Below are 27,796 nucleotides of genomic sequence, written 5' to 3' on the forward strand. Positions count from 1 at the left end.
CGGGGGCGGTGCTGCGGGCGGCACCGGGCGGGCGTCGCGGCCACGCCCGTCTGAGCCGGCGAGAACCGCCGCCACCCCAGGTGTTGCAAAATGTGGAATATGTAAAAATTTTCTTAAGAAAGGATGTCCTTTGGTGTTTGTACACTTTCAAGCGTAATCCACAAGAAAGGAGATTTAGTCCGTGAAACAGCAGCTAATAAGTAAGCTGTAAGCGACGTCCAGGTGTTAGAATGGCAAATTACTTGTCGGTAGAATTGCCTTGATAAGGGTTTAAGGCTATCTATGTTTCAGCTATCTCAGACGGGAGGTTAACAAAGCTTGGGAAAAAGGATGTACCACTGATAGTGGACACAAAGAATGCAGGATTTACAGGCCACAAGCACATTTGGCAGAACCCGAAGACAAGAAAAAAAACTAATAAAGACAACTCAGAAACTGTGCTGAAATCAACTGCAACTGGGTAAAAGTTAATTCTGGCAGGGGAAGATGCCCACGGACCGAAAAGAGAAAGACTGAGCCTGCGGACTAATTAGATTGAGAAGTGACAGAATCATTAACCAGTAGAAGACAGAATACTGTTTAAAAAGAGGACAATGAATGTTAATGTCTTTGTTTGCTAAAATGTATAAGCAGTGAAAAGTTTTTGTAGTTGTTATGCTGGCTTTGTGGATTTATCACCCAGCACCCCTTTCTGCACAGAACTGTAAATCAATCAAATACCTTGACTCTGTGAGGATTCGGCCTCTTGCACACTGGGAGAAAGAACCTATTATGGATAACACAGGGGCACCTTCCTGGCCACTGCCACTGCCTTGGCACCTCCAGTTCCAGCTGTGAGGGTCAGGGTTCAGGCTATCTGCTTCACTGAGTTGGGGTTTTATTATTGCAAGTGATTTACTCAACACTACTTAAAGGACACTAAATAACTATCTTCTTCCTTTTGTTGTTGTTGGGTTTTTTTGGTTGTGTTTTTTTGTTGTTGTTGTTTCATTTTGTTTTCTTTGTTTTGTTGGTTTTTTTTCTTGTGATCTAAACCCAGGATTTTCTGTGCCCTCTACCCTTAGCATAGTGGCCAGTTTTTGGTATGTGTTTTTGGGGGAGGAGAGTTGTTTATTTAAGGAATGCGAAAAAAGGGGTGGCACAGCTGCCTGATAATTGGGATTTCAAATGGAGTGGGTAACACGGGGCCTGATTTGGGGTGAGATTGTGCATTCACAGATCACTCCTGGGCAGCAGCACAGAGGCTCTGTGCTGGCTCCACTGCACACACCAACACTGGCTGACTGCCATGAGGCAAAGTTTATAAGAAAGATCAAGATTCCTCATTTCAAATTCAGCACTGTCAAGGGGGTTCAGAAAAGGCCTGAGCAGTCTGTGAATCTTACACCATTCAGTGACAGGGGATTATGTTGAGGTAACAAGACATTCAATTTATCTATGTTGAGCACATAGACTGGCCAACCAGAAAGGTAATGACTGACTGATACCTACCCATTTGCACAGCCTGGGTAATAAGGCAGAGAAACCTGCAGAGTCATATCTGCCCATAAGGAATGAGAGGGTAAGGATGTGGGGAAGTAGCATGGTACCTGTAAGAACATACAGATTTAATAAAGCTGCTGGTTTTGAGGGGAAGAGACAACACTTGATGAATCTGTGCAGTTACAAAACTTGCCATGAAAGACAAAAAAACTGTCACTGGGTCTATACTATCAATTTTTGAATTCAGGGCAAACTGAATACACGCTGCTATGGGAGTTCAGAGGCATCAGAATTCAAATCTTACAGCTTAGTCATCATTGCCAAATGGCCAAACAGCTATTTTTCTAAATGTTCAACATTTAGAAAAAAACAAAAAAAATAATGTTGATGCTCTGTTGGTGCAGTAAGTTCTAGAGTACCATCTTTGTAAGTGCTGCACACTATCTGGCAGCCACTGAAGCAATAGTGCCACACCGCTAGGCAGTAGTTGCCACAATACCATTAAAACTGCATATCTGATAGGTGTCAGAGACTCTGACATTCTAAATTTACATGGTAACATTTCATTAAAATTAATTAATTCAAAACATATTGAGTCTCAAGAGATACGTAATCACTGAACTAAAAACCAAAAAAAAACCCCACCTAACCAACCAAAAAATCTAAAAATATAATTGAAGGAAGAACTACCAGCATTTTACAAGGAAAATAAATTGGCTTAATAGCCTACTACTCCACTTTCTAAAATTCTACTTCATTTTGGGTGATTTACAAGTTTAGAAAGAGTTTAAGAACAGCTTAACTGAAACACTGAAGCATCCAATCTCTGTTTTAAAGCATGCCAGGAGGTTTAAAGCAGAAAGTATCTGTTAGGATTTTTGGTGGGGTTTCTTTTTTGCATTTTTTAATCTTCCAGGGTAACATGAGAAATTATAAGACTAAATCTAACATCTGTAGGGGAAAAAGTAATCAAAAAATGTAACACCTAGAAAAGCATGATCTGAAAGTGTCTGTCTATCACTAGACTTCTGCAAAGGTAATGATGTCTTAATCACTCTTACAGAAATACCTAAGAGGTGATGAATATGCAAGAGCTGGCAGGCATAATTTAAACTTTCACGGATTAAGCCAAGTGGCATAACAGAGTTCAGCAGAAACCTCAGTCACCACTGTAAACTTGCATGCCAGTGCTGTTTTTGCCACTCAAACTACCTTGTCAAAAGAAATGCATAGCACCTGATGATAAAGTTTAAAGAGACTTTTGACACAAAAGACTACTAAGGAAAAAAAAAATCCTAGGTCAGGAATAAAATATGGACATAATGCTGACTTAAATTTCTGTTAAGAGTAAATGTTTAATGAAAGATTGCCTTGATATTCTGTTTAGATACGGTTTCACAGGCATCAACTGTGGTACTATTTCAAAAGTTAGATGCAAGTTAAGCCTGTGGTCCATATGAGTGTCTGAAATGCCTCTTTCTGCTCTGATAGTCTCTAACTTTTGAACTCTGTCGAATCATTTATTTGTGAACTGAAAAAAGGAACGAGTAGAAAACCAACAAATATTAGAGGACAGACCCCTGGTGGCCTAGTGGTTAGCGTGCAGGACTTTCACTGCTGCGACCACGGGTTCGAGTCCCCGGTCTCCTGGCCTGATGGAGGTCGTTAGCCCTGTGTGGCCATCTATCTATGAGAAGGACACTCTAAACAAACCTACGTCCTGAGGACCTCACTGCCATTGTCCAAGCTTGCTTGGCCCCGGCAGATGAACCTTAGGATTAAAGGGTGGGCTCAGTTCAGCGCAGGCTGTGTCTCACCTAAAAAATCCATTGCGCAGGCTGGAAAGGTAAAAAGACCTTTCCCCAAATCTTCGTTCGCGAAGATGGGCCATTATTATTATTATTAGAGGACAGACAGCTAGGTCAGTCAGACAGCAAGAACTCACGAAGTCTAGAAGGTAAATGAATGGAAACCATGATACCAGAAAAATAAAGTAAAATAAAAGTGGATAAATGCGAGAAAATTTAAAGGGGTTTATAGGATTTCATGCAGTTTCTTATGATTATGATTTGTCATATGAGTTGGTCACAGAAGTCAAGCCAATAGGATAAATAAGACATAAAATAATGACAACAGTACAGAAAATATTTAAGTACAGTTATATAAAGCTGAGAAATAGTCTCATTCAGGTTATATTGTATATTTCTGGTCACCTTAGCTCAAAACTGAAATGGCAAAATTATGAGAGACTAAAAAGAACAAGCAAATAAGATGGAGAAAACTCAGAAGAAAAGAGATTAAGGAGACTGATCATTTATCTTAGAAGCGTAGGAAAATATAAAAAGGTATCTAAATGAACATTTAAGAACTAAGAATACTTAAAGTCACATGAAGATTAAACAGATTATGATACTACAGAAACATTTCTGACAGCTCATATTAACATTTCCTGTATGTTTAAGATTAATATTTTCTATTAGAAAAATGTTATCCTGAGTTGCCCCTCCCCATTTCAACTCCACAGTGGTTTTTTTTTATACTAAAACTTCTTAACTGTGGTTGTTACTTCAAAAGATTTCACTATTATGCAAAGTTAAGGGGCAAACAATTACCAATATTGGTTATTTGAGAAGTAAGCCGACTGCCCGGTAGGAAGAAATTTGGTGTCCAACTGCGGCTGATATGATCATGGACATGAGGAGTTTGATACCCTGCTCCCTGTGAGCTGCCTAGCACAAGGAGAAATTGGTATTTTGAGCCATTCCTCAGTGAATTCCTCAGAAAAGTCAGTGTAAGACAAGTCTGGTAATCTGCCGAATGGCCTTCGAACTCCCAGGTGTTTTTTATTTAAGATTCTATTTTTTTTTCCAAAATTTTCCTTCAGTTAAGAGATGTCTAGAACGTTTCCTGTTCCGCATGCAATGCATTTTATTAGGGATATGAGCGCACTGAGAAGGGCAGGACAGAGGGACACAACCCACCCGAGGGGCCTCGGCTGAAGATGTCAGTCCCGGCCCACGCTGACACGGAGCGGACGGGAGCGGTAGCTCCCCGGGGGTGCCAGGGGGTGCCGCCGTGACGGGGCCACGGCCGTGACGGGGCCGCGCTGGGACACCCCGGCCCACGGCCGCGCACGCGCGCGGGGCACTGGCTGCAGCAGTTCCACGGCCCCGGTAGGCGGCGCCCTCCACCCCCCGCCCCGCCCTCGGCCCGGTCCCGCCCCGCGCGCGGGATCGCGGGGGCGCCCGGGGTTCTCCTTCCCCGTTCCAGACTCGTCCCGGCTCGCCGGAGAGCTCCAGGATGTGGAAGCTGGTGCCCGCCTCAGGAAAAGGTGAGGGAGCACTAGGCGCCGCCGCCGCTGCCGCTCCGGCGGGCTGGGCCCGAGCACGGCGGGTCCCCTCCTCCCCTGGCCGGCGCCTGCGCGAGTCCCCGGGCGGCGTGAGGCCGGAGCCGCGGGCCGGGTGCTGCCCTCGGATGCCGGGAGTGCCGCTGTCTCGGCTGCCGCCGGGGCTGGCTCCGGCCGGGCTCGCGTGTCCCTGCTCCTCGGGCAGGGCCGCCTCGGGCCGCTGGTGACCAAGTCCTCGTTGCCCTGGGCGCTCGTCCGCGGCCCAGCCTCCTCTTTTCCGTGGAGCACTGCAGACCACAGCTCCTGTTGAATCTAATAGGGCTTCTTTTCGAGCCCGTATGGGGTGTCTTAAGATGCTGCTTTGAAATGCCTGAAGAGTTGAGCTTTGAGGCAGCAACCTCAGGTGTCTTTCAGAAGCAATGTTTAACTATTGATGTTTCAAGGACCAAGTGTTGAACTTCAGGGAGTTTCTTGGATGCAGAGTTTTGAAACTAAATTGCCCCTGTACTGTTCTTCGTGTTTCTTTGTCCATAGGAGCTTTAATAGTAGGTATCATATAATATATACTTTCCTTCTTAAGTGTTTGCTGCATAAGGAACAGTTCTATCGCAGCTGGATCTGCTTTCTATTTCCTAGTTCACTGGGACTGAATTTTGGATGTTTATCTCCTAGTGGCAACAGTACCTAATCCTATTGAAATGAACTGAGTTATCTCTTACTGCCTGGAAAATTTTAATCAGAAGGCAAAACACTACTATTTTCATTGTATTCAGGATGATTGTTTCTCTACAGTTCATATTTGCAAAGTTATTTGCCCAGGGTTGAAAACTAGAATTTAATCTGTAGTTACTCATTTCCATCAAGAAGCATTTCTGGCTCCATTTACCAGTAGTAGCACATGGGATGGAGTCAGTCCATTCACTGGGAAGCCACCATACGGTCCAGGTGGCAGGTACCAAAGATATGCTGAAGTATTGGTCAGAGGCTGAACTTACTAAGGATCAGTTTGGTTAACACTGTAGATCTCCTTAGATTCATTAGGAGGACATTTTTCTCTGAATCTCTTAATCAGTCATGTAAATAAATTACACCCTCAAAAAATGATACACTCTTCAAAAGGTGTTCTTTAGAAAAGGTATCTTACATTGTAATCTTTTTTCTTCCATATGCAGCACTTAATCGTCAAAAAGTAATACTAGAGAAAAGTTAAAAGGCAGAGTATTAGTAAAAATATATTGTTCTTGAAAAAGGTATGTTGCCCCTTTTGTAACTGCTTTGTTTATCATAAAATGTGTCCTTTTATAATGGACAAATCAAAGGAGAGAGGAAGAAAGATGTTTCATCTATAAACTAAATGCATAATTCTAATCAGCCTAATAAATGATTAATTACAGAGTTGAGTCTCAGATATACTACAAACTTCTGAATGTCTCCTATGTGCTTTCTGTATTTTAGCATTTTTTGTAAACTGATATTTTTCTGTTTCTTGTTTATTTCCAGGAGAGCCATATCGGCTTTTAAGTGATACAGAATATGTTGTTGGACGCAAAAACTGTGCAATTCTAATTCAGGATGATCAGTCCATCAGTCGAAGTCATGCAGTTCTGACAGTAAGTCGTCCTGAAACAAGCCCTGTAAGTAGCCAGCATTTTACTGCATTATCAATGGCCTGTGTGATAATTCAGTCTGCCGTGACCGTGGATACTCTCATTTTCCTCTCGCCAGCATTGTATGCTCTGAGTAGAACTGTTGATCACCTGCCTTTTTTTAATTTTGAAATTTATTGTTGTTTCTTTAGGTTTGCTTGCCTTTGTTGAGAAATATAGTGGTATAATTCTAGTGGTCCAAGCTCCCTTTTATCCGAGTGAAGATTTACTAGCAATTTTTATTAAAATAATCATAGCAGGATATTTATGCAATTAAATTTCATTATATAGACAAGTTTTAAGTCTTGGTTCTGGAAAGTGCTTCAGTTGTCTTACTGCAGGCTTACTTTCTATTTCATTTTGCATCATTAAATCTGTATTTGCTTAGGGCATGGAAAATGAAAATGTACTGAGGAGAATTAGCAAACACCAATTTACTGTTACTTAGGTATTGCAGCATTTGTGGATGTGTTGAAGCTAGTCAGCAGGAATTTAATTTATTAACCTTATATTGAGTTTAAAATAAAATACATAACATGAATTTGTCCTTTTAATACTGCACATACTAAGTGAGTCCGGTGGAGGGCTACAAAGATGAGGAGCGGACTGGAGCACCTCACTTATGAGGAAAGGCTGAGTGATCTGGACCTGTTTAGTTTGGAGAAGAGAAGGCTAAATGGGGGCCTTATTAATGTCTATATGTATCTGAAGGGAGGGTGTCTAGAGGATGGAGCCAGGTTCTTCCCAGTGGTGCCAAGCAATAGGACAAGAGGCAATGACAGAAACTGGAACACAGGAAGTTCCACCTGAACATGAGGAAAGAATTTTTTTACTTTGTGGGTGACCACGCACTGGAACAGGTTGCCCAGAGAAGTTGTGGAGTTGCCATCTCCTGAGATACTACAATGCTGCCTGGGGATAACCCTCAGTAACATCCTCTAAGGAAACCTGTTTGAGCAGGCAGTTGGACTAGATGATCTCCAGTGGTCCCTTCCAACCTTACCTGTTCTGTGATTCTGTGAAATAGCATGTAACTGTGTGGCAGAATGCCATAAACCAAGCTAACAATGTTCTCATTGGCTTGTGGACCATTTTGGAAATCTGGCAGTGTCTAACCTCTTCTCAAAAGATGCTGATATCTCCTGCCCTGCAGCTTGGGGAAGACTAGCAGTCCTTGTGGAAGGAAGTGAGGGAAAGGGCTGAATGATAGGGAAAAATGTCAATAATAAATCTGGGAGCCTTGCTAAATTGTGCTATCAGATGCTTTGGGCCAGTGAATGATTGCCTTGACTAGTCTCCAGAAAGACTGAATGTAAGAAGCACAAACAGTCTGAAGCTAAACACGTGTGTTTTCTCTCATTCCTCCACAGTGAAAACCAGAAGATGAATAATTTAGTCAGCCTCATTGTCTAAAGTCTTTATTTAAGATGGTATTTTGTAGGCTACTTCTTATTTATCCACTGCTTTGATCCATAATTATAGTAACCTGTTTCTGACAAAACTATCGCTTTCTGATAAACTATAATGATTTGTTTATGTTTGTTTTCAGAGTCAATCTCTCTCAGTCCCTATATTAACAGTAAAAGATACATCTAAGTATGGTACCTTTGTTAATGGATCAAAACTCAATGGCACTTCAGTGTCTTTGCAGTCTGGTGACAGAATCAACTTTGGAGTATTTGAGAGCAAGTTTAGGTAAGTGCTTTGATTATAAAATATCAAGTAAAAAAAGTTCAGTTTTTGAAAAGAGTATTTTAGCACATCATATGACTTGGCAAGCAATACAACAGTGATGAATTTTTAGAAAGCGAAGGAGACAAATAATATTTTGCCTATGTTTCACACCTGTTTCTGAAATAGTCTTCCATTATATTTTTATAGTATAGTGTATTTTGACATTAAGAGATTAAAATTGTTAATAGTAAAGCATTGGCATTTTAAAAGGTGTATCATGTACAATGACTGTTTTCAGGCTATCGTAGGCAAAGAAAAAAATCCTAAAACATACATGATTCTAAGGAAGGTTTAGGGAATGGAGGGAGCTTGTCTGGGCCCTTGTTAGCTGCTGATAATATAATGAGGAAAGAACAGACATTGCTGGAGGATGCTTTGTGCATTGCTAGCCGTGCTTGTTCCTGTGGCATATGACTGCTCTCTTCAGCAAACTCAACTTGTCATTGTTTTCAAATTTAGATAGTAGCCAGTGCTATCTGTTTATATATAGGAAACATTCCTTGAAGTGAAGTGGCAGGTAAACAGGAAAGGTCTAAATGACCATCAAAGTTAATGTTAAAGCAATGAGCAGGTGGCTTTGTACCTTAAAATTTGATTCAGTTTTATCACTGCTGCTGGTATTATTTGTTAGAAAAAAATCCAGCATTCTCCTCAAATTACTATAATAAATTATTGTTGGTATTTTAGAGAAACATACCTGAAATGTGGTACAGAATTCATACCAGGAGACCAGATACATCATGGCTGTTGTACTAGAGGGATTATTTACATTTCTTTCTACTTTGTAGACTAAACCAAATCAAATAATGGAATTCGATATACTGAGTTCCATATGGAAGATCTACAAGTATAAATAACCTTATGGTCAAGGGTAATGACAGTGTTAGGAAAAAATTACTTCAACTTGCATTCTATGACACTTGTATTTTTTAAGTACTAACCTGTTGATGAACTGTTATGTTGAGCATACTTTTGCTTTTGGAAGCACATGCTCAAATTTCTTTTGATATTCCCAGACTTTGCAGTATTCTTGATGCACTAATTCTGCATGATGTCTGTGAAAGATCCAAAAGTCTGTAGAAATCTTTGAGACATCAGGTCAAAATGTCATCAATTTTTCTGAATAAAAATTGGTATTTAATTTCTCTTCAGGAAATTTTATAGCTCAGTCTTTTATCTAGGTAAGAGTATGGATCTTTTTATTTTTTTCTTCAGATTTCCCTGAGACACAAACATGACAGTTAAGCCAGGTCTGTCCATTGTAATGATTGGCTGGAATAACTAAAGGAGTTCACTTTTACTTGTTCTTTGCAGAGTGGAGTATGAACCTTTGGTTGTCTGCTCCTCATGTTTAGATGTAGCTCAGAAAACTGCTTTAAATCAAGCCATTCAGCAGCTTGGAGGCCTTGTAGTGAATGAATGGACAAAAGAGTGTACCCACCTTGTCATGGTATCAGTAAAAGTTACTGTTAAGGTATGTTGAACTTTTGCATATTGATAGTGTTGCTTTGCAGTTTTCCCACAAATGCAACTTAAATTTTAGATCTGCTCAAGGTTTTTCTCTGCAAAACTATGCTCTCAGCTCTTCCAAGTTTAGAAGAGGTATATGTCGATGGGAGATTGGAGGGAAAGAAAATGAAAAAAAGCCAAATTTGAAGAGTTACTGATTTTCATCAGTTGCCTTCTACATTTTCATAATTTTTGTCAAGACACCAGTTAAAAGAGCTAGGCTGTTAGAAGCAAAACTATCCTGTTTTTCGGTAGCAAAAATCAGTATTGTTTTATTTGTTTGTGTGACAGTTTCCACATCTGAGATCTCAGAAAGCTAATATCAGTTGATCCGTATTCTATCTGAATTTTTTCCTTGCAATAAATATGTATTTTCTGGCCTTTCAGACTATATGTGCTTTGATTTGTGCTCGACCAATTATAAAACCAGAGTTTTTTGTTGAATCAATCAGAGCTATTCAGTCCAGGCAGCAGTTGCCAAATCATGAAAGGTAAGTTGCCAAATCGTTATTTTTACTATGTCACAGAATTAAATTCGTAGGAGTTAGATTATCAAACAGCTACAGTTTATCTGATAATTTTTGACAGAATATGTGATTCACAGTAACTTTATTTGTGGAAGAATGTTTAACATGACACACATTTTAATAGTCAGGCCATTTTCTTGATCTCATGCCTAGATTTATAAAATGAGCTCTTGGAATTGACTATACACTTAGAGGTGTTAGCATCTCTAAGTAGGAACTTGTTTTGTTAGTGAATTTAAATGTTACTTCAAACACTTTTGGGAGTTGATACATAAAAATAAATTACATTTTTATAAAAGAAATTGTGTCAAGCTTATTTCATTATGTAAACATATCTTCCCAGTGTGTGGTTAGTTACTGAGTTTACAGTAAACTTTGGTCAAAACAGAGTTAACCTGACCCTTGAATTTCCTGAAACATCAGAGGTTTTTAATTATCTGTTGTGAAATGAAGTGATTCTAATGTGCATTGGTCTTGAATCCGAAAAATTGGCCTGAAAAACTGCTCAGAGAGCAGCAAAGTATTTGTTTATTCACGTTGGGAGCAAGCCAGCTCGCACTGGACAAACTTGCTCAACTTGCAAGTGCAAAACTAAGCCATTTTATACATTTTAGATACATGGTTACATCATTTATTATACATATTAATGAGTAGACTGGTCTCTGGGTGGAGTCTTTCCAGACATGTGCAGTCTTCTACTGTGGGGGTCTTCTCCTCAAGCCTTTATCCCTCTGCTGGTCACCATGGATGTCTTCCTCAATTTGACCTCTTCAGTTAGGTGACCCGAATTCTTCAAGCTTGCAAAATCCTGGCTCTGGGCCTTCTAGATCTTATTCAAACATCTAGTTCACCTAATTTATTACTGTGTGTGTACTACTCCTATTCTTTCTATAATAAGGCCTTTGGTCCAGTGAGCAGAACAGAACATGATATTAACCAGTGTTCCTAAAATGTTCTTCTAGCAAAACAGGTATTGAGGTTTCTTAGCAGGCCAAGATATCTCAGTTAACTCTTCTAGGCCTGGCTCCTGTTTCAGTCTTCACTAGATGAGAATAAAATACTCATTGTTTTCATGGTTAAATTAATTTGAAAAGGGAATTCTTACTTTGGAATAAGTAAATACCGTGGAATATGATTAAATAACCCTCTGGTTATTTTCTCTATGTAGGAAAGTGTAAAATAGTCCCATTATTGTATTTGACAATTTTATCTGAGCCCGTGTTGCTACTATTTTTACCTTGAAAAGGGTTGTGTTTTGTTTGGGGGTTGTGGTGGTTGTTTTTTTTTGTAGGAACACATGATTTATGCAGGTGAGAAATCTTCATTATGTTTTTTTAAAAAGTAAACTGTGTGGGTACATTTTTTTATTGCTTCTGTTCTTCATGTTCTTCATGCTTTGGACAATACTGTGGAATTAAATAAGTACTGAATGGGAATCGTAAGGCACTTGGCATTTGAAAAATAACGGTGAACTTTTCTTCCTGTTAAGTGATGTTAAAAACTTGTAAAATTACTGTAAATGACATCATGATTTTTCTGCATGTGTTGTTACAACCAGGTGAATGCTGGACACTACTCGTTCAAGTTGGGGGAAATAAGTGGTGAAGAATAATGGGAGTCAATTATTTTACATCTCTATGGATATACATTGATTTGTGTATCCATAGGCATATATGTTTGGACAGAGCAATTTAATTTATTTTCTTTAGTGGATCTGCTGGTAGAATAGTTGAAGAATAGTTTGAAGAAGGAGGCTTGGGGGGAAGGGCAGCTGAATAAACCTGGTGCACACGTGGTAATAGATGCAAATCTGCAGAGGTTTCACAATAAGCTGCACTTGGTATATGGTAAAGTATATTTCACAGAACGTGACAGGACCTGGTTAGAACAATACAGGTGCCAATCTGGAGCAATTGGTAGGAAGTACTCTTTAGTTTCTAGATGCTGCTTTACATTTGCAGGGGTTTATGTAATATGTCAAATCAGTCATCTGTGAGTGGTTTAAAGCTCATTTGCTCTTCAGTTTCAGAAGAAAGGTAGAATCTTAATGGATTATAACTTTCCCTTCTACTTAAAAGTCTGCATTGTTTTATAAGAATGTGAGAAAACTAAACAAACTGTTTAGTCCTCTCTGAAATACTTTTTCTGGCAGATCTTTTGTGGGGTTTTGGGTTTTTTTTTTTAGTACAAGTTATGCAAGCCATCAAAAGCTATTAATTGGTTGTGCAATCTGAAACCTACTTGGTCTAATGTTCCCTGGCTGTAAAACTACTGTTCCTGTCTGTTAACAGTAACAAGCAAACAGGTTCTTGAAACTGGGATGTGTGTTGTCCATTCCTTTAATACGGAAGTGACAGTATAATTGAGCTGTTAAATGCTGCTAAAATGGAAGCAGATGGATATGTTTCACTTTTAAAAGATTTCTGCTAACTCCCAAGTCCCTGAGAGGAACTCAGTGACACTAGCAGTATATCCATCGTGTAGCTTTCAAAGAGAGCTCTGCATCAAGCTAAATGAGACAGCTGGTGTCATACACAGATCTATATTTTAAAAAATTGCTGTATTTTAAATGGCTAATAATTTTGAGATGTAGTTTGTGGGAAGATACTGAAAATTTATGTAGCAGCTATTCTAATTCATTTCCCAAAAATACTTTGAGCTTTGACAGGGAATCTCTACATTGTGCATTGTAGCTAGAGCTGACCTGAGCTGGTACATCTGCAGGACACTAAACCACTTGGGGCAATGCTAGTTTGCGTATGAAATAAGAAAAGTATATTGAGGTGGTAATACAGGGTGACACTTAACTAAATCTTTACTATTACTGGAGATCTGGTCCCCCCAAAAAATCAAGGGAAATATTATGCTAAAGTTCAAAAACAAAACCAAACCAAAACCAAAAAGAGCTTCTTTTTTATTTGTACTAAGACTTCACGGAATTGCAAACCTGCAGTTCCCATATGAATGTGACACTTCTTACTTCAGGTTTTTTTGTGGTGAAGTGCATTGCCCCAGTCCTCTGGTTCTCTCTGACAACCTGTGCAAGGTAGAACAATAACTGAAGATTTCACTAATGGCTGCATAAGTGCAGCCCTGTATAAAATAATATATTTTATTACTGCAGTCCAGTGTAAATAGTGCAGGGCTTTGGAAACGTAGGAAAGTAACTGAGTCTGTAACAGAAACTCACCAAGAATCAAAATCTGTTCATTCAGAGATTCAAGATTGTAATGGGTCTTTTCTGGATACTGGTATTAGTATTAAAAACCTATGGGGCCTGAGTATGAGGAGCACTTTGGAATCCTAAGACGGTAAAAGACTGTTGTCTTTTGAGAATAGGTTTTTTTGAGGAGGAGATGATCAGTTGAAGTTGTCTGCTGAAATTAAAAAAACATAGATTTGAAATGTATTTATAGAGAAACTACAGTCTGGTTTCAACGTCATGGAAACTACTGTTTCTCCTTTTGTATTCATCCTTTTGTCTTTAAAGATGACTTTGTTCCCTGTATTTATCTTAATAACTGTCTCTATGGGACTCAGTGTCAGAAGTCTTCTGGCCTTTTATAACTAAAGTCTGAGTTGCCCTATTTCTTTCCTTAAATTAGTAGGCTTTTTCATATCTATTTCAATTTCAGTGGAACAGTATTTTTGTAAACCTTGAACAGGCTGCTGAAACTTATCAAATACTCTTGTTTTGAAACCTGATGGATTCAGGCTGATTAATTTTCATTGAGTATATAAAACTTAAAGAATTGATTGTGAAGAACACAAAAGAAGAGATTATTTAAAAGGAACTGTAATTATATAGTACAATCTAGCCTATCGTAATTGAATTATGTATTTGGATGCAGTAGAAAATTTACATGCATGTTCTTCAGATAAAAGTATATGAATATTCAGTGTCTGAGGAATGGTTTTATGTTTACAGGTGCTCCGTTTTTTCAAGAACTTCAATATTTCAGCATTTCATGGAATATGTTTCTTGCTTAGAATCTGCTAATCTTTGCTGTAAAAGCAGATTTTGTTAGTGTGTTTCAGCATCTTTTTTTTTTCCTGTGTAATAGTGTGAGAAGAATGTGTAATCAGTAGTCAGAATAAAGATAAGTAGTTCTGTCATCAGCCAGACAATGTACATAAACTGCTGTTCAGGTACAGATGTAGTATAATATGGTTAAAATTGACCTATAGTTTTCCTTCTTTCTTGCTCTGTCAGGACTGCTGGAGTAGTGAGTGTGTGGCTCAAAGATCCCATAAATACTATCCTGAAATTATGAGTTAGATGCTTGTCTTAGATGTGGGCATGCCATCATTACCTGGAGCTGAGATCACAGGCTGTGACAAAAATGAGAGCTTCAGGGTAAAATTTTACTTTTGCTTAATCTATTCCCCAGCTGAACTCCTGCTGACTTTGCTTGTATTGGACAAAACAGTTGAGAATTTGCAGGGTAATTCTCTATCCCACTAGCAAGAAAAGTGTACTTGCCTTCTGTCACATAAGTAGGCTGTTATCGAGTGTAGTGGTACAGGATTTCTTGACACAGCAGAAGAGAATGAGGGGTGGCTGTCCCCAACTGAAGGTTAGAGAAAGCAAGATGACTAATTTTGTGTGGAGTTTTATTATTTCGAGTAAGTTCGGGATGAGGTTGCAGTCTCATTTGTCAGTATTGTTAGTGAGAATGTCAATGTGTATACAGCAGATTGGTTGAATATATTCCTAAAAGTGTTGTTGTCTTAGTTACTGAAGTAGAAGGTCTTGGTCTAATCTTAGATGTTGAGAAATCAGGGGCTCTGTTTCTTCCTAACAATCATCTTGAAAAAATATTTATCTAAATAGTTTTAACAGCGCAATGCAGCATTTTAATTTTAGAGCCTTACCCTAAAACAGAAAGGACTGTGAGTCAGTACTGATAAGCAGATCTGAATTTTGTAACTTTAATTTTCTGTTCTTGCAGCTTTTATCCTCCAGTTGATGAGCCTTCCATTGGCACTGAAAAACTGGATTTATCTGAGCATCATGAAAGGAAAACAATATTCAGTGGAAAAACTTTTATATTTCTATCTGCTAAGCAGGTAATCAGGCTTTACATTGCAAAAATATTGCAGGGGTAGCTAAGCACAGATTTGTTCTCTCTGAATTGTGCACTCTCAGGCACATGATGTGACTCTTGGGGATGGTCCTGTGCAGGAATAAGAATTGGACTCCATGATCCTTGTGGTTTTCGTTCCAACTCAGCATATTCTGAATTCACACTCATTCTGGGTTTGTCAGGAAAGAAGGATTTCTATGTATTTATCCTACAATACAGTGGCCTAAGTAACATGAAGTGTAGGGGAGAAACAGAACACACTACATCTGCAGTAGTGTATCAGTGAGAAGCACTATGATCATAGTTCAGTGCTCTAATGCTTCTAAGCTGACTGTATTTTAAGATTTTATTTTTTTTATTTGCATTCTCTTTTTAGCACAAGAAACTGGGTCCAGCAATTATTCTTGGAGGAGGAGAAATAAAGTTGATGACAGAAGGAAAAAAAGAAACGCCTTTACTGATTTCTCCTGAAGTTTGTGTTGTTGATGTGGGTTTGACAAACTCTCAGACTGCAGGATCTGACTCTATGAGAAACTGGACTGATTCCATTCTGACTGTCTTGCAAAGGTGCAGCATTGTTTTCTTGTACAGCAGAAGGGTAATTTCAGAATTTCTGCAGAGACTTTGTCATAGTGTTCACGTACATATTTGAGCAGGAGGTTGCTTATAAAGGGGGCATGTTTTCATTCCTTTCAGTACTTAGCATAACTAAAATTTCTTGAAGCAGGAAAGAAGAGACTTGGCAGTTCTGTGAGGATTTGATGGGGGTCTTGTTTCCTTTTCTTTTTCTTTTTTTGAGGATCCAGTTCTACAAAAATTCATTGTCATGAAGTTTCTTTGAAATTACAGACAGCAAATAGTTTTTCTTCTACTATTTAAAAGAAGTTAAAATCAATATATTCTAAGAATGGAAAATAGATAATTATGGTATTTCAATAAGTGTATGTACTTCATCAAAAAGAAATGAGATGGCACCTTCAGGTCATGTGGCTCATAATTATTTACATACAGTTTTTCTGAAGAGCAGCTGCTGTTTCATGAAAATAAGTTTTTGTTTTGGTGGTAGGTTTTCTTTGAGAGGGCAGACTGCATATTTTATATATGTTAGGATTTTCACTATGCCATTTTATTAAAACAATGAAAGAAAACAAAGTCTCAATCCTTTATACATAAACCTAGTTTCCCTAAATTGTCCTGGTAGGTAGAGAAGACTATTTAAACTCTTCTTATGGCTGTAGTATAGAAGAAGGGGGGGATATGGGGAATGTGCACCTGACTTGTAAGAAGTGCTTAGATCTTTCAAGTCACTTTTTCCATTCACACATTTTTGAATCAGAGGGAGAGCACAGTTAGTTAAATGCCCAAAAATCTGGAAGGGAGAGGTGTATTGACGAGATTAGTGGGACTAGGCAGTGGCTAAAGGAGCCGGAAACATGGGAGTTCATACATGTAGGACATGGCTCTAATAAAGGATAATTATGCTGATTTACCGTATTGTGAAAAATTGTAGTGTAGACTGAAAGGAGGAATGGAACATTTTGTACTTTGCCATACTTGTAGCCATTTGCCTATTCATCTTTGAATATGTACTGAGAAACTTTTTTTTTGTCTTTTTTTTTTTAATTATTATTTGTATATTAACAGCAAGAATCTCAGGGCTATTCCAGAGGCAGAAATTGGATTGGCAGTTATCTTCATGTCTACAGAAAAATACTGCAACCCTCAAAAGCAGGCTGGTACCAACAAAGGTAATTGGAAGAAGGGTAGTAATAAGTTAACAGCCTTAAAGAGGCAGAATTTCTTTTTGTGTAGGGGCATCATGAATGGCTGATGATCAAGTTCTTTTACTTTGCAAGACCACTACAATGAAAAAAGTATGCAATGCTAAAGAGGTAGTTGTTTTTTAGAGGTCTTACAATAAATTACAATGAAAATTATATGACTTAGATGTAAATTAAAAGTAGACGTAAAATAGCGTAAAAAGCAGATACATTGATCTTGAAAAGAAGGGTACTTCAAAAAAATCTTCTGAAGTCCATATTTGTAGTGGCCATTGAATTCCTATGTATGTGGTAGTTTGAATTCCATGCTGTTCTATCTCTTCATACAAAACTGGGGTAATAGGGAGGGTAAAAGATCAGTATTAGAAGAGAATAAGAATGGAATTAATTTGTCAAGGCTTACTTTTTTTTTGTCTTTGCACAAAAAGGAATTGGCTTTAGGAAAATTCAAGCACCTCCCACCCAATTCAAAACTAAAAATAATCTTGCCATCAGAAGTAAAAACAATGAGACATGATTGTCATATTTGCTATAGTAATAGTTTGGGGGTAGACATTCCAAATTGGGATTTGAGGCTTGTATTTGCTAATGTGGTAGTAATAAAAGTCTGAGAGACAGAAAAGAGGTTTTGTTTGTCCAAGTCTCTTTTCATGTTACTCTGTACTTTGTTTCTGTAAAATTTTCACAGTTATGTTTTACAGGTCCTATTTTGTTCTATGAAGTGTTGTATCAGGTAGCAAATCCTACAATTATTTTTTAAAAAATCAAAAGAAAAAACCCGTAAATTTGTCTTTACATGTGGGAACATTACTTACTCGAAAATGTGTTTTGAAGAGAGAAAGACACATGCAGTACCTGGCAGAGCCATGAAAAGTATTTTGGTCAAATGGTATTCTTGTATGAATAACTTGTAAATGATGTATTGTCTGAACAGTTAGTTTAGAAAATAATACACAATTAATTCTCAGATTAAATTTTTTAGATTCTTACCCTGCAAACACTGAATGAATCAGAAATACTGATTCTTATTTCCAGTCTGAATTATTCAGTTGGATAAAAGTTGTCATCTGATTAAATTGTGTAAGTGGACTGTATATCAGGCTTTTAAAGGGAACTATGTTTACAATTGAAAAAATTGTATCCCAGATACAATAATCATGTTAGAGAACACCATAAAGGTGTAAATGTAAAGAATTTTGTGCTTTGACAGTTTTGCATAAAGTATATATCACATGATTTATTATGTATATCTGTGTTAATATATGATTTCTCATTATGCTTCATTTTTGTTTAAGCAAAATTCCATTACTTAATTTAGTGGAATATTTAACTAAGACTGACTCCAAGAACATGCTCCTTTGGAACTGGTTTTTTTTTCATGTTTTTTAAATTAATAAATCTGCTTAATTTTTATATTAAAATTGCTCTAAGATAATTTTACAAAAATCTCACCCGATCAGTTACTAAGGTGTGATAACAGGTGCGAAGAAACACGGATTTGATATTAAACTTCTAATTCTTCTCTTGTGCTGATCTTGCAGCTGTAACTGAAAGTACTCCTGCATCAGCTGTTGTGGGCCGAGCCATTTCTCAGAGTTTGGCTGTGGATGAAACCATAATGCCAACTGCTGCAGATAGCAGCACATTGTACATAACTGATACAGAAGAGCAGACATGGTAAAGTATTCATGGAAATACTTTCTAATATTTGCAAATAAAGCAGTCTTTTGTGGAAGAGGAACTGTATCATTGGCAAGGGCAAAGATACAGAGTGTTAGAAATGGCATTTACTAAATTGCTGTCACTTGTCTGCAGTGAGATAATTTCTGCTTTTGAGTGCTAGATAACAAAATTCATCACATAGGACTTGCATCACTTTTGCAGATGCAAATATAGATACTGTGTATCTGATTTGACTGTCTTAACTATTACAAATTTTCAAGCCATTTCACAATTATAAAAATATATTGAACATAGCAGATTTTACACTTTGTTTTTAGCACATTGTTTATAAGTATAAAGTACAGATACAGCTTTTATAAAAGTGGTTTTCTCAGTGTGTCTCTGGTAACTTCCTGTGTGTCATTTAGTACTTTTTTCTCTCTAACCTAGTATGCAGGTAGAGAATACTCCCCAGATGGATAAACAACGGAAAATGGCTTTCCAGGATACAACCACCGTAAAGAAAAACACACGGACAAGTGGCAGTGTAAATGCAGGAACAGCCATATTTAGAGGGAACAGAACATCTGGGTTGAGTCAAAAAAGTCAGCCTGTCTCACCATCTAAAATTTCAGAAGCTGGTAAACCCAGCGAGTGTGCTTCACGTCACCAGTCCAACTCAATTACAAATTACTTCCAGGTAGCTAGAAAGAGGTACGTTGAAATGTTCTTGACATTGCTTCCCTTATTGTTATGTTGGTGCTGTTTCTGGAAAATAATTTTACCTCAATCAGTGTACTTTCAATTGGAAACATACTTTAAAAGGTAATTTTTTAGATCAGATTCCTAGAATGGCAAGCTTTTCCTCAAGAGTACTTTAAATTTTACAGTGCAGTCCCTAAAAGCCGAGAAAGTTGTTATGTTGCGGATACAGCTGGTCATACTCAAAAATGATTTTGTACTTTCTTTCTGGCTAAGGGAAAGAGCTGAAGAAGAAGAGGAAACATCTGCACCCAAACTAGCAAAACTGGAGGAAAGGTCATCACCTCTTTCCAAGTGCACTGAACCCACAACTTCATCGGTCTGGAACAGTGAAGCAAAACAGCATCAAAAGAAAAATAATATCCTAGACCCAAACCCAGGTTTTTCATTAGAAGACGTGGGTATAAAGCTTACGAGGGAAAGTGTCAAAGTAACAAGTGATAAAACAGACACTAAAACCACTTTGAGTGAAAGTCATGCACCGCAGAAGAGAAAAGAGTTAGATGATTTATCTGAAGATACAGAAGCGCTGGAAATTGTGTTTGGAAGTGGAGACCTAGACTGGGAAGATCAAGTAGCAGATCATGACCAGGAAGCTCGAGGAAATACACGAAAAAAAAGATGTTTGGAAGCCAAAGGAAGCAGGACTCAAGAAGTAAATGTAAATCAGAGACAGGAGAATAAAATATTGGTAAGTTTTATATTCTTCTCGTGCTTAATCTTGAAATTTGCAACTCTGTTAGAAGGATGCAGTTAGCTCCTTTAAGGATGAGACTACCTGCATACAGAAAGTGGCTTTGTAAAGTTTGCTTAAATTTTATACATCAATTTTTAGTTCAGAGTGATTCATCTATTACATGTGAACACTGCAGTTTTCCACCTACCTAAATGTTTTTTCATCTTCAGGGCATTTTTTCTTTGTGAATTGAAAGCTGTTTGTATTCTGAAATCTTTCCTCTCTTTTTACCAGAAATACTGTAGGTAGAATATATCCCTGGTCCAAGAAAAACTTTTCATATTCTTTGTTACTGTGTTAATCATAATGTTGATATTTATACTAAAATAGTACTCAATTACCTTTATGTAATTAATTTTCTGAAGAAACTTTCAGTTGACCTCTTCTATTGAATACCACAGTAATGTTCAGCAGAACAAGCCAGAATCTTTAGACATCATGTGAAAGATTATTAAAGTTCCTGTATGAGAAATTTTAAAACAAAAACCAAACCCAACAAAAACAACAGCAAAACCAAAACACAGCTTGTGTTTTCTTGAATATTGCTCTGGTTTTTCCTTTGATAAGGCAGTTTCTCTTCTGTCTAAACATTTACATTTTTTGAAAATGCTTATTGCACTGTAAAGAGCAGAAAACTATTTATTGTAATTAAATTTCCATTTAATTTCAGTTTTATATTTAAAATAATTTTTAATCAAATAGAAAGAAGAGGAACTTGGATCGGTTGTAAATTCAGAAATGAAATGTAAGATCAAGCAAGAATCACCAGTCTCGGTAAGAAACCAGTTAATTTTAAGTTTGAACAGTGAACTTTAAGAAGCATTACAAAAACACATCAAAATTTTGCTTTTAAGAACATAATATTTGTGGATCCTATTTCAGAATAAAGGAGGTTCAGAAGACTGTACTCCTTAACATAATCATACATAAATTTGAATAGTACAGTCCAGCTTATTGACTGTGAAAAACAGAGCACCTGTAGTTCATCTGTGTGCTTCTGTAACAGCATTTGGGTGGTGCTTAAGGTGACTGAAACTACAGACACAATGTAATTGTATTAACCCTTCAGTGCTGTTAATGCTTGTACTGATGTTTTTGTTAGGTTGCTGCTTAAAGATCAGACAAGGACATAATCTCCTTGTCTGCTCTAAGGAGATCACAACTAGAATGGAAGAGATGGACCATTGAGAAAATAGATGTAATATTGACTGATTCACAGTAGATAGCATGCTAACTTGTTATAGGGGAGATGAAGGAAGAAAGGAGAGGAGAATTTCTTGGAATGGCAGTGAGGCAGAGGAAAAGGAGATGAGGCTAAATGAAACTAAAATTGAAAAATTCTGAAGAGAACAAGTAGAGTGTAGCCAGTCAACAAGGGGCAGAATGATACCTTTTTTTGCATACATACAGAGAACAGTCCAAGAAGAAGGAATGCTGTGCAGGGTCAGCTCAGATTAAAGGACTTGTAGTTTATACTTTGCTGTAGAAGAGCTGTACTGCATCTGGGCTAGAACTGTCCATAAAGATAGTTTGTTACTTGTGAACTTGTCCTGCACCCACACATCCTTTTTAATCCACAGAAATATAGCCGCAGGCAGCAAAGTGTGCATGCAAACTTGCTGGCATAGCAACATTCTCATGTACGAGAAAAAAATTGCTTCATTGATCAGATTCAGCTTACAGTCCTAGAGTTGGCCAAAAATCTGTAGGCTAGAATTGAGCTGAAGATGTTTGTCTTCCATGGAGTTAGCTGGAGTTGCCATTGGAGTACACATGGTTGATTGAATTAGCCCAGGTAAGAGACAAGGTGGAGAGGAGGAGAGAAGGAACTCTTAGACATTAGCTAAAGAGGAGGAAAAAAAGTCTTACTTTAAGTTTTATTCTGAAGTAAAATCCTAGTGAAATGAAAGTATACTGACTTCAGCATTGTTACTGATCCTGCCTTTTCAATGTATTTAAATATGAGAGAAAATGTACTGAGCTCACAGCTCTGTTAATAGTATATACGGAACTGAGAAGTTCATACATGTTCTTAGCTTCTAGCACTGCTGCTGCTTCCCCTCACCCTTTTGTAATCATAACTTCTGTTAAACTCTGCTCATGATAATTTCCCTAAAGTTTATACTCTTAGATACGCTGTGTGTCTGCTCATACACTTGAATGCTTCTTCCTTTTTCTTCCCCCATAAGAACCCCAGCAAACTGCAAGATGACTCCAGCAGTCTTCCTAGCAGGCTTCTGTTGACTGAGTTTAGATCACTGATTGTCAGCCGTCCAAGACAGAACAGTTGCCTTACTGGAAATACGAGCTATGGGGGAAAGAAAAATTTCAAAACGTTCAAAAAGGTTAGTGCGTATTTGAAATGATCACAAGATGGCACTATTTAAAAATACTAAAAAGTGTTGCCTTGAGATTGTAGAAATATGTTAAAGATTTTTATTTTTTATTTTATTTTTTATAAATTGCTAGGTACAGAAAGAAACAATTTAAATACCATATTATACGGTTAACTTTCAGGGAGCATGGTCTCATTTTTAGAAAATATTTTAAATTTCTGATAGTATTTTCTGCTGTTTTGTAATAGATGCCTATGTAGTCTGACAATAAAATATAAAGTGATTTTTACCAATATTTCAAACTCCATTTGATGTACTATTAGATTTATTTAGCATATTTCACTTCTCAGATTTTTGTCGTTTGTTTCTTCTGGTAAAAAGAGGGAGTTACAGCTTTCTGTAAATGCTTTTTTCCCTTCAGTTGCTTTAAAATATGACCTCTGTATGTTATTGAAAAAAAGACTGGCTGACTTTCTTCTGTGATGTCTGAATAGACTTTCTGAATTTCTCAGATCTTTTACTTGTACTATGCTTGCCTTGTAGTTGTAATAATTTATTGTCCAACAGGTAGCTTATCCAGGGGCAGGACAACTTCCATACATTATTGGGGGATCAGATTTGATTGCTCACCATGCTAAAAGGAATTCAGAGCTAGAAGAGTGGTTAAGGCAAGAAATGGAGGTAAGGAATTATTTCTTAAAGATGATGAAATAAAAACTTGACTTATGTAAGTGGTCATACCACCCTGTGGTTGTTACTGAAGTACTTCAGGATTTTACTTTTTAAATAAAACCTCAGCCAGTAAGCTGTCCACACATGCTCATAGGAACATGTACTTTAGGAAAGTTACTGAAAGTCAGAGGTCAGTGGTAAGGCTCATCTTTTTGCTGATTATTTGAATTGATTTTGCATGTAACATTCATATAATCAGAAATACTGATGTAAAGAAAATTCAATAACCTAAAAAAGAATGACCTTTTTTTTTTTAATGACCTATTTTTGGTGAGCAAAATAAGCATTGTGGAAACTTGTGATTTGTAAAATGGGAGATAGAAGGAACTTCTGTATGGTCAGCTGTGTTCAAATAGTTCTGCAGTACAATTGATACTCTACTCTTGAACAGAACAGAAAATACCTGAGTAAAATTCTGTTGTAAAAATATTCACCTTTATATGTAAGAGCCCTAAAAACATATTATTATCATAGCAGTTCTATAGCACTGTTTCCCAGTAGTTTCCTTCAAAATACTTGCTGATGAGTCATATACTGTTTTCACAGTCTGATTGGTATCCAGTTACATCAACACTTCTTGATTATCTCACCCTGGGTATAAATAATGCTAATTAACTTAGAACTTAGAGGAAAAACTGTTAGTGCAAGAATATATTGTGTTGCTATATGGTTCATTAGCTTCATCCTTAACAATCAAATATTGAATAAACTTACTTTCTCAGGAACAGAACCGATATGCAAGGGAAGAATCACTTGCTGATGATCTCTTTAGGTAAGAATTTTATGTTTGTACTTAAAGACAGTGTATTTTTTGCATCACATCTTTTTTTGGACAAATTTTGATTTTGTAAGAGACTACTTTGACTATTCTTTTCAAAATTCCATGTATTCCCATGTAGGGAATATAGTCAAAGTGATTCAACAACTTCTCTTAAATTTTCTTATGTCTTAAACTTTCAATTTTATTCAGACTTGCTTCAATAAGAGTATTCTCAAACAGAAATCTTGCTATTTCCTGGCTGATATGCACATGCTTGATTGTTCACAAAGGCCAGAAAATGTTCCAGGGTGTTTTTAGAGCCTAATGAAGCATTTTGATCTTACCATTAAGTCAGTCATCTGAATTGTGGGAAACAAATGATGGGTTCTGCCACTGTTTCATTCTGGCCATGGCACTTGTCTGTCCCTGTGCTGAGTCACTTGAGGGAGCTAAAGCAACAGAGTACTAGTTCTGTGAAAAAGTAAGTGATTGGCGGAACTGCTTTTTCCTTTTTGGGTCTTTGAAGTGATGATTCCCAGAATTTAAAGTAAAAACTAAAAAACACCCCAAAAGCTAAGTAAATCCTTCAGTATGCCCCCTCTGTGTGCCTTATCTTCAAGACTTTAAGCTGCTTTCAAAGCCATTCACAATGAAAGAGCTCTTACCCTTTTTTAACTGTTAGAAACTCCCTCAACATGTTACCATCTTTCCAGTTTACAGACAGAGGTGGCATTTTGAAACCGATCATGCTGTGCTTTTGACAGGGTAGAAGAGTTATTGATTTTGCTTTAATCAGTTCTTGTGTCACAGGAGTTCAGAGAGTTCTTTGATAGGCCCAGGTTCTCCTTGGCTGTTTGCCCTTGCTTTTTGCCATTACACATTACATTTGCCTCTAAAATTCAGTCTGTTTCAGCAGTTTTCTTTCGATAACCCTCACTTCAGTTGTCTACCACTTTCCCTAATGTCTCTTTTGAAGGAGAGAATCGTCCTGCTCAATTAATTTCCTATCCAATTTACTTTCAACTGCAATCCTAATTTAATGATTTATAACCTCTTTCTAATTAGAAAAAGTTGTAAGCCAAGTTTGCCACTTTATCCAGTTTTTACATCTGCAATGCAGCCTTTATATATATATGTCAGTTATCATTTATAAAAACGTGATGCAGCTAGACTGCTGTGCTGGAATATTAACTGGCTTAAAATATCTTGGTTCATTTTTGCCTTTTGAAACACAGCAGTGAAAACTGAGATAATTTGCATGCATGAAAGTTAATTCTAAGCATGAAGTTTCTGCAGTCAAAAATATTAAAACACACAATTTAACATTCAGCAGTTTGTAACTTTCTAATTTTGACCTTAATCTCGAATAAAACTACTTGGCATAATGTTAACAGCTGCAATTTCCCATGAAAATTGCATTTGAAGATGCCATTAGAAAGAGTCATTAAGTACTCCAGTGAGAAGATGGGCTAGAAAAGCTGTGCTGGGTACATACTGAGACAGAGGAGGAAGGGAAAGTATATTATACTAGCTACTAAGAGTACAGTTAAATGGATTATGTTCAGTAACAGCCCTTTGTGTCCTCCACTCCCTGTTCCTAACAAGGTCTTATGTTTTTTTGTGCATTCACTCTCAGTAGTGGATTCTCTGTAGTCCTTTTTCCTTCTCAGGCCACAGGCATTGTACAATTTCAGATAATGTTGTTTGATGTCTTTCCCTCCGGAAAACAAATACCATCCAGGCTTCATTTAACATGGAAAATGGCTGGAGGTGAGGTGGAGGATATAACATGGAAAGACTGTTCATGACTGTCTGTGTCAGCATCTCTTTAGACAGTCACAGACAGGGTTGAAGCTGCTGTTATTCTGATGAGGGGTTTCCATCATATATCATCCCCTTTTCATATCTGCTTCTCTTCCTGTCCCTTCCCCCTCTCCCCTTCCATAGAATTTGGTGCCCAGGACACATTTAGTTAGAACTAATGTTACAGTGCTATAGAAATAAAATTAAATAAATGGTTTGAGATTTAATATAAGGATCTCATTTTGTTTAGCAAAGATTTCATTACTTTCTGTGTTTTTTATGTGAAGAAACAAGGGACCACTGTTTGACTTCTCACCTGCCATGCATTTGACTGACACTAAAAATTGTGCATTTAGGTAGAAAATCTCCAAATCTCTATCAAAGAAACATGATACTACATATCAACGCATTCAGAAAATCTTAACATTAACAATTTGCTCTGTTAATTAACAGTTAACGTAGAGCATTTCTTTCAAAGGGTATCCATTTTATTTTTGTCAGAAGTCTGAGTTGTATAGGAACAACAGTGACTTCTAATAACCTTCCAGCTATGTGGTGGTGTAATTTGGCTCACAAGTTGTCGCATTTTCCTGCCTAAGCAAAAAGTCTTGATGAATGAGAGCAGAACTAGTGGAAGTAAAACTGCCTGATCATTCAGTTGTGTCCATAAGTTATTCATGCATGAGTACAAAACACATCAGAATTTCAAAGAGGCACCATAGGATTTTGAGTGATGAAGCACAAATGAAGAGAAAGGGAAGGCCAAGGGATAGCAGGGTCAAGCAGAGGCAAACTCTAAGCAAATTACAGTAAATCAGGTAACTATTTAGTATATCCAGAAAGTAGCTCTAAATTTCTAACAATCAATCCGAAGCTGTATAAAGGGGAAGGTAAGGCAAGGAAATGTTTTATGTAGGAGTAGGAAGCAGCAGAAAGGTTTTGTCTGAATGAGTTGTGGCCAAATGCTGTATATTGGTGTAAATATACAGTAGCCCTTTCCCCTCCTCCTCTTTTGGTTTTTGGTGAGATTTTTTTAGTAAGGAATTTAATGTTGGGTCATTAAAGCTTGGAGAAACTTGTTCATGCATCAGATTTAAAGATTATAAGTAGCTGGGAAGTCAGTGAAAATTTTATTAAAGGTTATCTCTAGTTCATGCACAGGTTCTACCTTACACATCCTTCAGTCAAATAGTAGCAACTGTAGCTAATTATAGGAGTGTAGTCAGGGAAAGGATTGAACACTGGAGATTCCCTTGTTGTAAATACATAACAAAGCTATTTACATCATGTTGTTAACTTTTTGAATATCATTAACTTATTTGGACAAATTTTCTTTTTTTTATTGCAGATATGATCCTAATGTGAAAAGGAGAAGATAAATTGTGACCTGGATTTACAGTGTTTCTCTAGCAAAACCTGCTTTTCTTTTCCTTAGGTTTCTTGCGTTATCTGCTATTGTAAGACTTGTTTTTTAAGTCTTGCTTTTATTAAAGAAAAAGAAAAATTTCTTTCACTGCTTAGTACTTATGGATTGCACATTTTCAAGACTTTAACACTACTTACTTCAGAGTAATGCTCAGTAAAATACTGTAGATACTTAGGATTTCATTTTAGGCTATTTCTAATGTTTGCTAATCAGTACTGTTTTGGGGAAAAAAGGAAGTTACCATCAGGCTGGGGTTTTTTTGGTTTTTTTTTTTAGAAAGGCTTTGTTAATTAGGTATTTTCATGGGTATTGTCTTAAGAATTGGAAGTCTATTGAGAAAGACTGAAATGCAGCTGATACTTGATCATGATAGCTTTCTCAGTGGTTCATGATTTACAGCAAACACTGTTGTTACTGTTACAGAAGATCTTGGAACTGAAAAAAACAGTTTTTTCCTCTTGCTTAAA

At 37.3% G+C, this 27,796-nt stretch overlaps 1 protein-coding gene across 3 annotated transcripts; it reads left to right on the top strand.

Annotated features, from left to right (window-relative positions):
- The first annotated feature begins 4,690 nt into the window (after window positions 1-4,690).
- On the top strand, window positions 4,691-27,351 carry NBN (nibrin). Of its 3 annotated transcripts, none has more exons than XM_027681069.1 (16): window positions 4,691-4,813; window positions 6,329-6,462; window positions 8,024-8,169; window positions 9,523-9,682; window positions 10,105-10,208; window positions 15,197-15,314; window positions 15,708-15,898; window positions 16,976-17,079; window positions 18,654-18,789; window positions 19,225-19,488; window positions 19,753-20,227; window positions 20,975-21,046; window positions 22,462-22,617; window positions 23,176-23,289; window positions 24,063-24,112; window positions 27,252-27,351. In XM_027681069.1, exons 1-16 carry the CDS (start codon window positions 4,783-4,785, stop codon window positions 27,280-27,282), a joined length of 2,286 nt encoding a protein of 761 aa, XP_027536870.1. In that variant the 5' UTR covers window positions 4,691-4,782; the 3' UTR covers window positions 27,283-27,351. The 3 variants fall into 3 exon arrangements, with proteins under 3 accessions (XP_027536870.1, XP_027536961.1, XP_027537042.1); XM_027681160.1 differs by having other exon boundaries at window positions 18,663-18,789; XM_027681241.1 differs by lacking the exon at window positions 19,225-19,488.
- The last annotated feature ends 445 nt before the right edge of the window (window positions 27,352-27,796 follow it).

This window comes from Neopelma chrysocephalum, unplaced genomic scaffold (genome assembly GCF_003984885.1).
Source record: "Neopelma chrysocephalum unplaced genomic scaffold, ASM398488v2 Primary Assembly neopelma1_22, whole genome shotgun sequence".
Classification (NCBI taxonomy): Eukaryota; Metazoa; Chordata; class Aves; order Passeriformes; family Pipridae; genus Neopelma; species Neopelma chrysocephalum.

Excerpts from the sequence above, each read along its gene's own strand:
- NBN (XM_027681069.1), top strand. The coding sequence starts at position 4,783 with ATGTGGAAGCTGGTGCCCGCCTCAGGAAAAG. Across the intron at positions 9,683-10,104 it reads CAGTAAAAGTTACTGTTAAG|ACTATATGTGCTTTGATTTG; the intron begins GTATGTTGAACT and ends CTGGCCTTTCAG. Across the intron at positions 23,290-24,062 it reads GGTTAAGGCAAGAAATGGAG|GAACAGAACCGATATGCAAG; the intron begins GTAAGGAATTAT and ends TTACTTTCTCAG.